Source organism: Oncorhynchus mykiss, chromosome 24 (assembly GCF_057628025.1).
Source record: "Oncorhynchus mykiss isolate SJ-2025 chromosome 24, ASM5762802v1, whole genome shotgun sequence".
In the NCBI taxonomy this organism is placed as follows: Eukaryota; Metazoa; Chordata; class Actinopteri; order Salmoniformes; family Salmonidae; genus Oncorhynchus; species Oncorhynchus mykiss.
Genome location: NC_143045.1, coordinates 32,810,194 through 32,825,200, shown reverse-complemented (window position 1 = coordinate 32,825,200; position 15,007 = coordinate 32,810,194). Strand labels below are relative to the sequence as shown.

At 41.4% G+C, this 15,007-nt stretch overlaps 1 protein-coding gene across 2 annotated transcripts; it reads left to right on the top strand.

The window, feature by feature from the left end:
* The first annotated feature begins 2,945 nt into the window (after positions 1–2,945).
* On the top strand, positions 2,946–14,803 carry LOC110503169 (acyltransferase PGAP2). Of its 2 annotated transcripts, XM_021581522.3 has the most exons (6): positions 2,946–3,392; positions 3,628–3,798; positions 3,888–4,137; positions 6,004–6,110; positions 9,725–9,833; positions 13,167–14,803. In XM_021581522.3, exons 2-6 carry the CDS (start codon positions 3,634–3,636, stop codon positions 13,295–13,297), a joined length of 762 nt encoding a protein of 253 aa, XP_021437197.1. In that variant the 5' UTR covers positions 2,946–3,392; positions 3,628–3,633; the 3' UTR covers positions 13,298–14,803. The 2 variants fall into 2 exon arrangements, with proteins under 2 accessions (XP_021437197.1, XP_090075010.1); XM_090218884.1 differs by lacking the exon at positions 2,946–3,392 and having other exon boundaries at positions 3,610–3,798.
* Positions 14,804–15,007: the final 204 nt, after the last annotated feature.

Here is a 15,007-nt window from a genome sequence, read left to right as displayed (position 1 = left end):
TTAAGGGTTGACTCCACTTTGTTTCTGCATTTTATAACCTTGATGTTTTATTGTCACGTAGGTGCAGTGAAATGTGTTGTTTTTCAGGCTCAGCAACAATTGTACAGCACTAGTGGAGCAGATTTGTGTTAAGTGCTTTGCTCAAGGGCACATCGACAGATGTTTCACCTTTTTGGATCAGGTATTCAAACTAGCGACCTTTCAGTTATTTGGTGTTTTGTTGACGGTGGTGGAAAATGCTCTCATGAGCCACTTCAGAACTTCCCATAAGTGTTCAATTGGGTTTAAATCTGGTGACACACACACACACACACACACACACAAACACACACACACACACACACACACATATATACAGAGAGACACATCCCATCATGCTTACATGACCCTAAGCATGAAGGGGTGTTAATTGCTTAATTAACTCAGGAACAGCACCTGTGTGGAAGCACCTGCATACAATATACAGTACTTCGTATCCCTCATCTACTCGTGTGTTTCCTTTATTTTGGCAGTTACCTGTTCGAGGGTAAAAGTCTTAATGTGTCAGAGAACATGTGAACACATGGCAGAGGGTGCAGAACACTAGGACATAAGGGTGATTTGGGAGTAGATTACGCTTCTGATGCTATAGTAAGAGATCAAGCAAAGCTTCCATTATGAGCCAGCAGATGCAACTGAGGCATCTGTTGACCCCAAGCAGGGATATGTTGATACACGCCCTAATCCATGGGACATTTGCCATATAATACCACCATAGAAAATAAACACAGATAGCTTATAATACACTCTAATAGACATACTGTACCCTGTTCTTGTAGGTTAAATGCATGCATTTTTGTCACATAAGCTGGATAGGTGCAGTGAAATGTGTTGTTTTACAGGGTCAGCCGTAGTAGCATGGCACCCCTGGAGCAAACTAGGGATCATTTCCTTGCTCAAGGGTACATCGACAGATTTTTCACCTTGTTTGCACGGGTATTCGAATCAGCAACCTTTTGGTTATCGGCCCAATGCTCTAAACGCTAGGCTACCAGCCACACTAAAGTCCTTTATGCTGATTTTTTTCCCCTCCATTTGTATAGAAAGATCAAATCATATTTGGATGAGTTTTCAACAAAATACTGTTGTGCAATCTTCTGCACACTTGGAATTTACCGTTTCATTTTCTCTCCAATCTTTGATCCTGTTTCTTTGTATTATTATGTTGTTATCAGAATATATGGTTTTCCCATGTATTAAATGATGTTGTTTTTTGTTGTTGAGAGAATTAATTTCAAATTCTTGACAAACATAATTGAGTTCAGAACACTGCCAGAAGCAACTGATTACAGTGGTCTCAGTGGATTTGGGGGATCCAGATGTTACCCTGCTTCACTGTTTCAATAAAGCCTTTTCAGGAGGCTGTAGAAAAGGGCCACAGGATTAATGTAAAGTACCAGTAAACAGTTTGGACACACCTACTCATTCCAGAGTTTTTCTTTATTTTTACTATTTTCATTGTACATTGTAGAATAATATTAAAGACATCAAAACTATAAAATATGACACCACTTGTCACAACACAACTGAATGGCTCAAACGCATTAAGAAGGAAAGAAATTCCACAAATTTACTTTTAACAAGGCACACCTGTTAATTGAAATGCATTCCAGGTGACTACCTCATGAAGCTGGTTGAGAGAATGCCAAGAGTGTGCAAAGCTGTCATCAAGGCTACTTTGAAGAATCTCAAATATGAAATATATTTTGATTTGTTGAACACTTTTTTGGTTACTACATGATTCCATGTGTGTTATTTCATAGTTGTGATGTCTTCGCTATTATTCAACAATGTAGAAAATGGTAAAAAACAAAAACAAACAAAAAAACACCTTGAATGAGTCAGTGTGTCCAGAGTTTTGACTGGTACTGTGAATAAGATGATACCTAAACAACTGGCAGGGAGATCCTGCCTCCTGCCTGGGAAACAGCTGTGAGGGTTATCGAATCAGAATCTGACTGGGACAGAGGAAATAATCAACCACTGTAGATGTCACAATGATTCATCATTAAGAGACCATTAATAATGCAGTTTACATCAGGTACTTCAGTAACTCTTAATGTAATACAAATCCAACAAGCTATCTGTCAAGAGGCTCCTCTAAACCAGTCATGAAACCATTTAAATCACTACTTGCCTGATGTTGACTGAAAAACCAAAATGAGAAACAATCATTGCGACTGGACTGTAAGTGTGTGTTGATATAGACACTAAACATAGCGTATACATTTCTAAATATGTACATTGGGAATTTACCATTTTCAACTGTACATAGTTCAGCAAAAGAGAGAATCTATAGCCTACCTGGAATAATATTCAAGCAGAAAATAAAACTCAGCGAAGCTCGAAATCCACGTACTTTCATTTTGCTGTTACAGGTTACACTTATATCTATATCCAAAAATATACCAGATGATCATTTCAATTACGTTTACGTTCCCGGATGGATAGCCGTAGACTGCTCTTGTGCCTTGACAAAGATGATTGTTAGCGTGAGATGACTGGGGTTAGAGGCTAGGTGGAGGCTCATCATGACGTACTGAGCACTATTGGAATTTACACATTATATATTTGAATAAGACGCGTGGGACTTATCCATTGACCAAAAATCATCATCCTCAACAACAAAAACATTGACTTGAGTCTTTTCCAAATACCCCCATTTTCTCAAAGTATGTATATGGTTATTTCCTGAGGCAACTTGCAATGCCAGACTGTCAAAGATAAGGCTACAGTATTTGGTGATGCGCAAGAACAGCACCACGGACAGCTCCCGTGATATAAAGTTGGCTTATCAATGAATTCTATTTCTTACACTTCCTCGTGACACTTCAGCCACCAATGATTTTTCAGTATAGACACATCGTGTAACATGACTGGTTCTTGATGTGACGACGTTTTTTTATAGGCTACTCCCATCCGGTCACTACTGAGGCAGTACCTTGCTATCTCTTCCGGTTATCGCAATACATTTTAGAACGATCTCTTCAATACTTTTTTCGCATTGCATTGGTACATTTATTTTCAAACATTATTGAAGATATTTATAAAATGGCAGCTGGGAGAGGATTCAGGTTAAAAGCTTATTCTGCATCGCGTTGATGATGCTCAGTGTTCATGTTGTGCTGGGCTGAAGGGAACATGAACAGATGCTAATGAATTAGAGACCACATTACAAATTTGTGAAATACCTGATCAAGATAAATCTGAACATAGTCAGTAGCCTATATGCGACGATGCACCAGCGTTTGTGGTGACAGTTCAATTCAAGCCAACAAAAGCCATTTCCTTCTCTGACTATGCAAGAGCTATATCTGTAAACAATTGACCTAGCTGTAGCCTACAAATAGGAGGTATGGGATCATATTCAGATCATTTTTATGCATGTTTCTGATCAAACTTATATATAGTCCTGCCTTAATGTCACTGAAAACAGCAGCATGATTTTGCAGGAGGCATGTCAAACTCTCAAACGTAGGTATGAAATCCAGAATTAGCCTATATCATTATTATACATTATTTTGTTCATATCTGGACATTCTCAGTTAAAATGCTTATTTTGTGATAAATATGGCCCTGATGTCCCAGTCTAGGATGCTGCAGGGTCCACATGTCCTGGGTCATGACAAGCCTCTGATCAGACTATCATTCACGTCCTGTGTTGTGGGCACCGTCAGCCTGCCACTGCTTGGCTTAATTACCTGCATCTCCATCTCCTCCGTGTTCCATTTCCAGGACTCCACTGACACACATTGCAAGGTAATCAATCCTGTCCGTTATTAAGAATGTAGCATGCATGCAAATAAATGGGCTGACTGTCTTTTTTTTGGGGTGGGGGGGGTGTTTAGGTTACCAATTATCTGCCCTCCATTAGTGCCTCCATAAGCCTGAGCCCAGAGTGCCATATCTGGCGCTTCTGCATTGGCCTGCACTCTGCTCCCAGGTTCCTGGTGGCCGTGGCCTATTTTAACTTCTATAAGGGCCGCTTCTCCACAAGGTTCCTGGAGTGGCTGCTCAGCTGCCTCAACTTCATGTGTGCCATCACTGAGAACTTTGGCCTCTTGCTGCTCACCTACGTGTCATCCAATGAGACATACCGTGAGTGACCTTTGACAATTAGTCAGCTGGAAATAAATCGGCATAAGGCCTGCCCTACAGCATAATAGGCTGCTCATTTACATTTACATACAGTGGGAAGAACAAGTATTTGATACACTGCTGATTTTGCAGGTGTTCCTACTTACAAAGCATGTAGAGGTCTGTCATTTTTATCATAGGTACACTTCAACTGTGAGAGACGGAATCTAAAACAAAAATCCAGAAAATCACATTGTATGATTTTTAAGTAATTAATTTGCATTTTATTGCATGACATAAGTATTTGATCACCTACCAACCAGTAAGAATTCTGGCTCTCACAGACCTGTTTAAGAAGCCCTCCTGTTCTCCACTCATTACCTGTATTAAACTGCACCTGTTTGAACTCGTTACCTGTATAAAAGACACCTGTACACACACTCAATCAAACAGACTCCAACCTCTCCACAAAGGCCAAGACCAGGGAGCTGTGTAAGGACATCAGGGATAAAGTGTAGACCTGCACAAGGCTGGGATGGGCCACATGACAATAGGCAAGCAGCTTGGTGAGAAGGCAACAACTGTTGGCACAATTATTAGAAAATGGAAGAAGTTCAAGATGACGGTCAATCATCCTCGGTCTGGGGCTCCATGCAAGATCTCACCTCGTGGGGCATCAATGATCATGGGGAAGGTGAGGGATCAGCCCAGAACTACACGGCAGGACCTGGTCAATGACCTGAAGAGAGCTGGGACCACAATCTCAAAGCAAACCATTAGTAACACTACGCCGTCATGGATTAAAATCCTGCAGCGCACGCAAGGTCCCCCTGCTCAAGCCAGCGCATGTCCAGGCCCGTCTGAAGTTTGCCAATGACCATCTGGATGATCCAGAGAAGGAATGGGAGAAGGTCATGTGGTCTGATGAGACAAAAATAGAGCTTTTTGTTCTAAACTCCACTCGCCGTGTTTGGAGGAAGAAGAAGGATGAGTACAACCCTAAGAACACCATCCCAACCGTGAAGCATGGAGGTGGAAACATCATTCTTTGGGGATGCTTTTCTGCAAAGGGGACAGGACGACTGCACCGTATTGAGGGGAGGATGGATGGGGCCATGTATCGCGAGATCTTGGCCAACAACCTCCTTCCCTCAGTAAGAGTATTGAAGATGGGTCGAGGCTGGGTCTTCCAGCATGACAACGACCCGAAACACACAGCCAGGGCAACTAAGGAGTGGCTCCGTAAGAAACATCTCAAGGTCCTGGAGTGGCCTAGCCAGTCTCCAGACCTGAACCCAATAGAAAATCTTTGTAGGGAGCTGAAAGTCCGTACTGCCCAGCAACAGCCCCGAAACCTGAAGGGTCTGGAGAAGGTCTGTATGGAGGAGTGGGCCAAAATCCCTGCTGCAGTGTGTGCAAACCTGGTCAAGAACTACAGGAAACGTATGATCTCTGTAATTGCAAACAAAGGTTTCTGTACCAAATATTAAGTTCTGCTTTTCTGATGTGTCAAATACTTATGTCATGCAATAAAATGCAAATGAATTACTTAAAAATCATACAATGTGATTTTCTGGATTTTCTCTCACAGTTGAAGTGTACCTATGATAAAAATGACAGACCTCTACATGCTTTGTAACAAAATCGGCAGTGTATCAAATACTTGTTCTCCCCACTGTATATGCTGCATGATATAAAATTATGTTTTTGAACAAATGACAGAATTTCGTTTGCCCATTTCTTGCAGTTATAAATAAGGCCCTGAGTTTTTCCAGATACATGACCCGACCAGGAAAACTATGGACCCTAGTTATAAACCATATAACCTATATCAGTGAGTGTTATGACTAATACAGTTGTACTTTCATATCCTTCTTTGTCCCATAGTTGTCCATAAAGAAGGTTTTGTCCTGTTCATTGCCAGTTCTGTTATCCACATGGTGTTAACCTGTCGGCTGTGGCTGGTTATAAAGAAGTACTCACTGATTCCTGAGGTAAGGCATCGTTTCTTCCCTTCAGCCCTATACTTGATCAGCAAATGTTGAAATTGCCTGAAAGACAGAAATGTAAAGGGAAGTTAGTTGTTCAATCAACTGAATGAAGAAGTGAACTAACTATTTTGGTGGTATGATGCAGTTTCCTGGTGAAGCAGGCAGTATAGTATAGTTCCTGTTAGTAGAGGGGCTTTTGGTGACTTTGTCTGCAATGTCGACAATGTTGACACTAGAGCCCTCTAGAGTAGAAGCCAACTACTGCAGCCTGATGAAACAGCATTGTTAAGTGCAGTTCAAAGCTGTGTCGAGATTCTCAAATGGTTTAGCTTGACTCTTCGCATCCTCTTCTCCGTCCTCTCCTTGCCACCTTTCAAAAACTGTCAAAGGTAATCGAGGAGAGTAGTGAAGGAAAGGAAACATGGAAACAAATGCACTTGTATGAAATTAAACTCTTCTTCTCCACTAGCACGTTTACAAGGGTGGAATCCTAAAATAAATGCCTAAAGTAGAACAACTTATTTTAGCTAGTTGCGTGAGACATTTTATAGATAAAAGGGTCATTTGTGTATAAAACATTTGTCTCCTTTGAGAATACAACAGCTGATTCAAAAGGGGTGCGGGAGATTTGAAAACACTTTGCACTACACATGAGTATCTTCGACTGTAGGAGGCAATTGAGGAGAGAAGCAAAGTTCTCTGTTCACCTATTATTGAGTTGACACACTCGACCACTTATCGGTTTCCGGGTCACGGAGGAGAGGAGGACAGAGGAGTATAAGAGAAGACAGAATCTCCCTGTGTCCTTTCTTTTCACTCACACTGATGCCTGGTGACTGAGCCTGTAGTGCTCCAGTCTATTGTATTTACCCATGTCAATCGTTATAGCTATATCTTATTTATTTAGTCTCTCATTTTAAGTTGTCACTATATGGTTGAAGGACTTGAAGCGCTGTTATTCTGTGTTAGGACTCTAGGAGAAATAGCAGCATGTTGATCCCAACCAGATCGGTGGTATAGGCTGTTACTGAGGGTTTGATCAGTCAGACTTGGAAGAAGCCTCTGGCTGTGTTTACACTGTCAGTGCCTGGGCCTCTGTTTTGGAGGAACAGCTGTTTCCTGACCCAGTCTGGGGCTGTGACCAACACACCCCTCCACACAACTCATTGGGAGTGTAGGCTGTCATGTGCACCACACATGCACACACGCAGAGATTGTAGCAAGCACAAACACATTAACCGTGCTCTAACTTGGCTTGGACACTTACATTGGCACATAATGTATTCATTGCATATGGCATATACAGTACTTGCCTAGCCTGAGTACCAGTATCTTTATCTTACATTCCACTCCTTGTCAATGCCAAAGAGACTGACTTTCTGCCATCTTAAACAGAACAGAGGAGCTTATCCTGGTTGATAACCCTCACAGTTATCCTCCAATCGCAACGATTTTCCAAATATTGGAACTCGTGTATCACTTTTTTTCTCCACCGGAACATGTTAGTAGTTCTTTTTTTGTCCAGACAAAACAAGTCTGTCAAAACTTGCTAGTTCACATCTAAATTCTCAAACAAAATACATACTGTAGATAATTCAATTCCAAACACAAAACCTCTTTGCTTTGATATTAAGCTTCAACATACAAAAACTTGTTTAGATAACGGCAAAATATTTGTTTTTGATTCTAATTATATATTTTTTGAGGATCCACATGTTATCCATTTAAGATATCTATACTAAATATATTCACGTCACCAAATGATTGATTTAAACACACTGCTTTGCAATGGTCTACAGTGGACTCAGCAGCACTCTGTAGTGTAGCACCATGGTGTAGCCGGAGGACAGCTAGCTTCTGTCCTCCTCTGAGTACATAGACTTCAATACAAAACCTAGGAGGCTCATGATTCTCTCCCCCTTCCATAGACTTACACAGTAATTATGACTACTTCCGGAGGACGTCCTCCTACCTATCAGAGCTCTTGCAGGATGAACTGACATGTTGTCCACCCAATCAAAAGACCAGCGAATGAATCTAGTACTAAAAGCTACAGCTAGCTAGCACTGCAGTGCATAAAATGTGATGAGTAGTCGACTCAAAGAGAGAGAAAGACAATAGTTGAACAATTTTGAACAAATTAATTTCTTCCAAAATTAAGGAGAAGAGAGAGAGAGAGAGAGAGATTTGGATGTATTTTGTTTTTCTTTCACTTATCTAGTAATGCAGTTAGCTTAGCCTACTCAAAAACAGAAATGAATGCTATGTTAGCTAGCTGGCTATGGCTATCCAACACTGGAACTCTTCCAAGTCAAGGCAAGCTTTTGATTTGTATTAATTTATTGCCACCGACTGTGTAACTGCTAAACTGCTGTCGGACTTTACATTGTACTGCATGATTCTAGCAGGTTTACTAACGATTAAGTTCTAGTATCTATGATGACTAAGACTTGACAACTATCTAGGCTGTGTGTAACATTAGGGGCGGCAGGGTAGCCTAGTGGTTAAAGTGTTGGACGGAAGGTTGCAAGTTCAAACCCCCAATCTGACAAGGTTGTCGACAAACCTGTCGTTCTGCCCCATGAACAGGCAGTTAACCCACTGTTCCTAGGCCGTCATTGAAAATAAGAATTTGTTCTTAACTGACTTGCCTAGTTAAATAAAGGTAAAATAAAAAAAATAATTAGCGGGCATGATATGAAGGTTTGGCTTTTTCGCCTGGTCACAGACAGCTGATGTGTTATGCACTGAAGTACCCAAACGAAAGGAAAAGGTGAGAGGAGGAGAGCGCGTAGATAGTTGCAAGAAGTAACTATGTATATATATGTATAGAATGAGCAAAGTGATCATGCTGTTTGTATGTGGCTGCTATGAAATTGAACTGTATTTGCATGTGCTCAGGGGTGTATTCATTCCACCGATTCTGTTGGAAACAAACGTAACGAAACGGGATAAAATGACCAATGAGGAATTGAATGTGTCACTGTCTGTCACCTTGATTACTCTAATTTCTCTAGACCTGTGCACCGACATGTAGTAGCCGAAACCTGTCGATGTTACATTGAGCTGGGTGAATGGAATTTGAATGACAATCGTCCAATAAGCTGTAATAGAAATACATCTTCCCTGATCATGAACGGCACCGACCGCCACTGACATGCAGTAGTATTAGGCTGCCACTCTGTCATACCATTTTTATGGGCAATTGCCGTTTGGATATTGATTTGATATGGGGCTTGTAATCGTGTGTCATGATAATCTATTGTGGGCATTTAAGGGTGGGACCAGTAAATAGAGAACATGCTTTTGCTTGAGACACATGCTGCCAGTGATCTGCAGTATAAATAGTATATGTGGAAGGATGTGGCTGAAACAGTTTTTACACCAGCTGCAATGTGTTACTGATGTCTCATCTCAAGAGTTTCTCAGATGGGGCTTGATTAAGCCTGCTCATTGTGTTCCTCAACCTAGATAAATTAAATGTTTTTAATTGTTCAATTTATAAAGTAGGCCATTGCATTCGCATAGTACAAATACACAGTAGTTAAGTACACAATGTCATTTTTTAGTATTGCAATCTTTCTCTATCAAATCGCTCTTTCTTTTTTCATAAACAGGACGTGAAATCTTTCCACTGGAAAATCCGCTGCTTGATCCTCAACATCGCTTTCTGCTGCTTGGCTGCTTACTTTTACTGGAAACACAACATGTACTGTGAACAAGGGAGTAAGTATATTGTAGCATCAGAATGTTAAAGGGCATGAGCAGTCATTCTGAAAAGTACTTTTTCTCTCATGGCTAACTACCATGAAGTTTGAAAAGACAGGCTGAGTGGGCGGGGAGATTATATTCATGAGCTCGCATTGACTGACAGCTCTTTGAAACGCCGATGTTAAGCAACTTTGATGCAGTGACCAGTGTTGCAGTAAAATCATCTAAAGGAAATTTGGTGATGCACAAAGTAACTCAAACATCATTGAAGTTGCATCAATGATATCCTTGTTACAGTTGGAAGTCGGAAGTTTACATACACTTAAAACTCATTTTTCAGCCACTCAACAAATTTCTTGTTAACATTCTACAGTTTTGCAAGTTGGTTAGGACATCTACTTTGTGCATGACACAAGTAATTTTTCCAACAGTTGTTTACAGACAGATTATTTCACTTATAATTCACTGTATCACACTTTCACTCGGTCAAAAGTTTACATACACTAAGTTGACTGTGCCTTTAAACAGCTTGGAAAATTCCAGAAAATGATGTCATGGCTTTAGAAGCTTATGATAGGCTAATTGACATCAGTTGAGTCAATTGGAGGTGTACCTGTGGATGTGTTTCAAGGCCAAACTTCAAACTCATGGCCTCTTTGCTTGACAACATGAGAAAATCAAAAGAAATCAGCCAAGACCTCAGAAAAAAATGTAGACCTCCACAAGTCTGGTTCATCCTTGGGAGCATTTTCCAAATGCCTGAAGGTACCACATTCATCTGTACAATCAGTAGTACGCAAGTATAAACACCATGGGACCATGCAGCCGTCATACCGCTCAGGAAGGAGACGTGTTCAGTCTCCTAGAGGTGAACATGCTTTGGTGAGAAAAGTGCAAATCAATCCCAGAACAACAGCAAAGGACCTTGATGCTAGAGGAAACAGGTACAAAAGTATCTATATCCACAGTTAAACGAGTCCTATATTGACATAACCTGAAAGGCCGCTCAGCAAGGAAGAAGCCACTGCTCCAAACCTCCATAAAAAAGCCAGACTACGGTTTTAACTGCTCATGGGGACAGTACTTTTTTGGAGAAATGTCCTCTGGTCTGATGGAGGAAAAAGGGGGAGGCTTGCAAGCCGAAGAACACCATCCCAACCGTGAAGCACAGGGGTGGCAGCATCATGTTGTGGGGGTGCTTTACTGCAGGAGGGACTGGTGCACTTCGCAAAATAGATGGCGTCATGAGGGATGAAAATGATGTGGATATATTGAAGCAACATCTCAAGACATCAGTTAGGAAGTTAAAGCTTGGTCACAAATGGGTCCTCTAAATGGACAATGACCCCAAGCATACTTCCAAAGTTGTGGCAAAATGGCTTAAGGACAACAAGTCAAGGTATTGGAGTGGCCATCACAAAGCCCTGACCTCAATCCCATAGGACATTTGTGGGCAGAACTGTAAAAGCATGTGCGAGCAAGGAGGCCTACAAACCTGACTCAGTTACACCAGCTCTGTCAGGAGGAAGGGGCCAAAATTCACCCAATTTATTTTGGGAAGCTTGTAGAAGGCTACCCGAAACGTTTGACCCAAGTTAAATAATTTAAAGGGTGTGCAAAGCTGTCATCAAGGCAAAGGGTGGCTATTTGAAGAATCTCAAATATATAATTTGTTTGGATTTGTTTAACACTTTTTTGCTTACTACATGATTCCATATTTGTTATTTCATAGTGTTGATGTCTTCACTATTATTCTACAATGTAGAAAATTGTAAAAATAAAGAAAAACCCTTGAATGAGTAGCTGTTCTAAAACTTTTGACCGGTGGTATAAATGTATATATATAAATATATATATATGTGTGTATATGTATATATACACCATTTGGCGGGGCTCTTGGGATGCAGATCACAGCAGCACTGACCCATGTGTTGACCTGACAACTGTGTCTGTGTTTTGACCGACCCACTCCCACCTTTTGTTCCATGCTGGCTGAACACCTAGCTAGCCAGTAACACAGCAGCACTGACCCATGTGTTGACCTGACAACTGTGTCTGTGTTTAGAACGACCCACTCCCACCTTTTGTTCCATGCTGGCTGAACACCTAGCTAGCCAGTAACACAGCAGCACTGACCCATGTGTTGACCTGACAACTGTGTCTGTGTTTTGACCGACCCACTCCCACCTTTTGTTCCATGCTGGCTGAACACCTAGCTAGCCAGTAACACAGCAGCACTGACCCATGTGTTGACCTGACAACTGTGTCTGTGTTTTGACCGACCCACTCCCACCTTTTGTTCCATGCTGGCTGAACACCTAGCTAGCCAGTAACACAGCAGCACTGACCCATGTGTTGACCTGACAACTGTGTCTGTGTTTAGAACGACCCATTCCCACCTTTTGTTCCATGCTGGCTGAACACCTAGCTAGCCAGTAACACAGCAGCACTGACCCATGTGTTGACCTGACAACTGTGTCTGTGTTTTGACCGACCCACTCCCACCTTTTGTTCCATGCTGGCTGAACACCTAGCTAGCCAGTAACACAGCAGCACTGACCCATGTGTTGACCTGACAACTGTGTCTGTGTTTTGACCGACCCACTCCCACCTTTTGTTCCATGCTGGCTGAACACCTAGCTAGCCAGTAACACAGCAGCACTGACCCATGTGTTGACCTGACAACTGTGTCTGTGTTTTGACCGACCCACTCCCACCTTTTGTTCCATGCTGGCTGAACACCTAGCTAGCCAGTAACACAGCAGCACTGACCCATGTGTTGACCTGACAACTGTGTCTGTGTTTTGACCGACCCACTCCCACCTTTTGTTCCATGCTGGCTGAACACCTAGCTAGCCAGTAACTGCTGACACAGATGAAAGGGGAAACATATACGTATCGTTGCCATAGATGAATAGGGTCAACTTTTAATTATGTTTGCTCACACCCTACAGTACAATGTTGGCATCAGTAGAGTAGCTATCTAGCTATATAAACAACGCCTCTCTGCAAACACAAACATGGCTTCTCCGATGTTGGTTACAAGGCGGTACTTATTTAAATAATGAAAGTTTAGGTGATGTCACCTTGTCCCCTGAATAATGAATCCCAGTGTTTTACATGGGGGAGCGGACCAGTAACTTTGTGATCAAACGTTATCAATGAAGAAGCAACAGTCATTTTTCATACTTTCATCTAGTTTCCTTCAGATATCAGCAATTTTCATGAAAAACATTATTTTGACTGTTCATAACCTTTAAGCATTATATGATACAAAAAGTATATTTTAATTTGACATTGTTTGTTAAAGAGTTCATAAAAGTCTCCGGTCTTTCCTAACCTCCACAGGCTACACCTTTTTCGCCCTCTTTGAGTATTGTGTGGTGTTCTCCAACATGGCCTTCCACCTAACAGCCTTCTGGGACTTTAAGAGCAGAGAGATGGTGGTCATCTCACCAGAGGAGGGTAAAGACTTCTGACTGGGAAACAGAGGGTCAGGTGACAGGTGTTCAACCACTCAGAACACACCTAGCGGAGATGATGCTGTTGCAGAGGAGGAGGAGCAGGAAGAGAGCGCCTTCTTCCATATATTTACATGATGGTGGATGTCATGACTGTAAATAATCACTTTATTTATCTGGACTGTTCAACCTGAAAGTCAATCCTACTGTACCAATATTTTCATAGAGTTGATATTAACATACTGTATGATAAAAGACAGACTTGGTCCTCTATGATTTGGGACAGTGGGGCAACTTCGACTTGATCACCTTGACTTAAGAGTATGTCCTTCTTTAGTCATGCTCACGTGTCTATGACTTATCACTTGTGAAATTTGGGAAATGCTGACTGTTGCCAATGATGTGATCTGAAGAGAGTGTCTTCAGCTCTTTGTAGAACGTATTTTTAAATGCATCAAGAACTGTGGATAAACACAACCATGATTTTGTATATTCTCAAGTATAGAGAGACATCTTAAAGGTATTAATAATCTAATAGTGATTTTTTTGTGTGTAAACATTAAGCCTCATTAAACAATTATTTCAGAACTTTTTAGTTATTTACCATAACATGCTTATTCTTAGTGAGTCAGTCAGTCAGTGAGGTCCACAACCTAAATTAAGGAAGTTACAAATAAATGTTCTTCCTCGTTTGTAAAGACAGAGAGAGGGACAGAGAGAGAGAGAGAGGGAGAGAGAGAGACAGAGACAGAAAGAGAGAGAGAGACAGAGAGAGTGAGAGAGACAGAGAGTGAGAGAGACAGAGACAGAGAGAGTGAGAGAGACAGAGAGAGTGAGTGAGAGAGAGAGACAGAGTGAGAGAAACAGAGAGAGACAGAGGGAGAGAGAGAGAGAGACAGGGAGAAGACAGAGTCAGAGAGAGAGAGAGTTAGACAGAGAGAGAGAGAGAGAGTGAGACAGAGAGAGACAGAGAGAGAGAGAGAGAGAGACAGAGAGAGAGAGAGAGAGAGAGACAGAGAGAGACAGAGAGAGAGACAGATAGAGAGAGAGAGAGAATGAGATGGAGAGGTAGATCCAGATAGTACTAGAGTGGTTGTTGTATACAGTCACATACAGTATGTACTGTACTAAAACAGTAAAGACATCTATCTGTATGTCCCTCCACTGCTCTCACACAAAGAAGTGTCTGTTATCCAGCAGGCAGAGCAAAGGCACTGAGGCCTTATTTCACTGTCAAATGAGTCCAGTGGCCTGAGGTATGGGAGAGGACAGTGATTGTACAACAAATGAAAATGTATGTTTCACAACTCTGTAACAGCAAGCTGGATAATTTCACTTCCAAATCATGCTCAGGCAAATCAGGAACCTCATGTTTGTTTAGCATGCTGGTTTCTATCACCTCCCATGACTCCATTGGAAAGGGTTTGGCATTCTTGAGGTATTCATTTAAATGTATGCATTGATCAACACATTTATATGCTGTTCCTGATGATAAGAATAAAGACATGTCAAAGTAATCTACACTACAGTTTGCACACAATTTCCATCTCTCGTTTACAACAGTACAGATGTAATAATAATAATAATACTTTGGTGGGTGCTTATGTTTGAATTGGAAATGTGTTTTTTTGCCTTTCCCATCCCCGAGACACCCTCGAAGAGTGGGGTCATAGCCTTCTCAAAATAGTTACACAATATTAAAACATCTACAACCCCAACTTAACTAAA

What these genes read in the sequence shown, in the direction of transcription:
- LOC110503169 (XM_090218884.1), top strand. Translation starts at nt 3,610, where the DNA reads ATGGCCCTGATGTCCCAGTCTAGGATGCTGCAGGGTCCACATGTCCTG. An exon ending in AGTACTCACTGATTCCTGAG is followed by an intron (nt 6,111 to 9,724) that starts GTAAGGCATCGT and finishes TTTCATAAACAG; the next exon opens with GACGTGAAATCTTTCCACTG. An exon ending in CATGTACTGTGAACAAGGGA is followed by an intron (nt 9,834 to 13,166) that starts GTAAGTATATTG and finishes TAACCTCCACAG; the next exon opens with GCTACACCTTTTTCGCCCTC.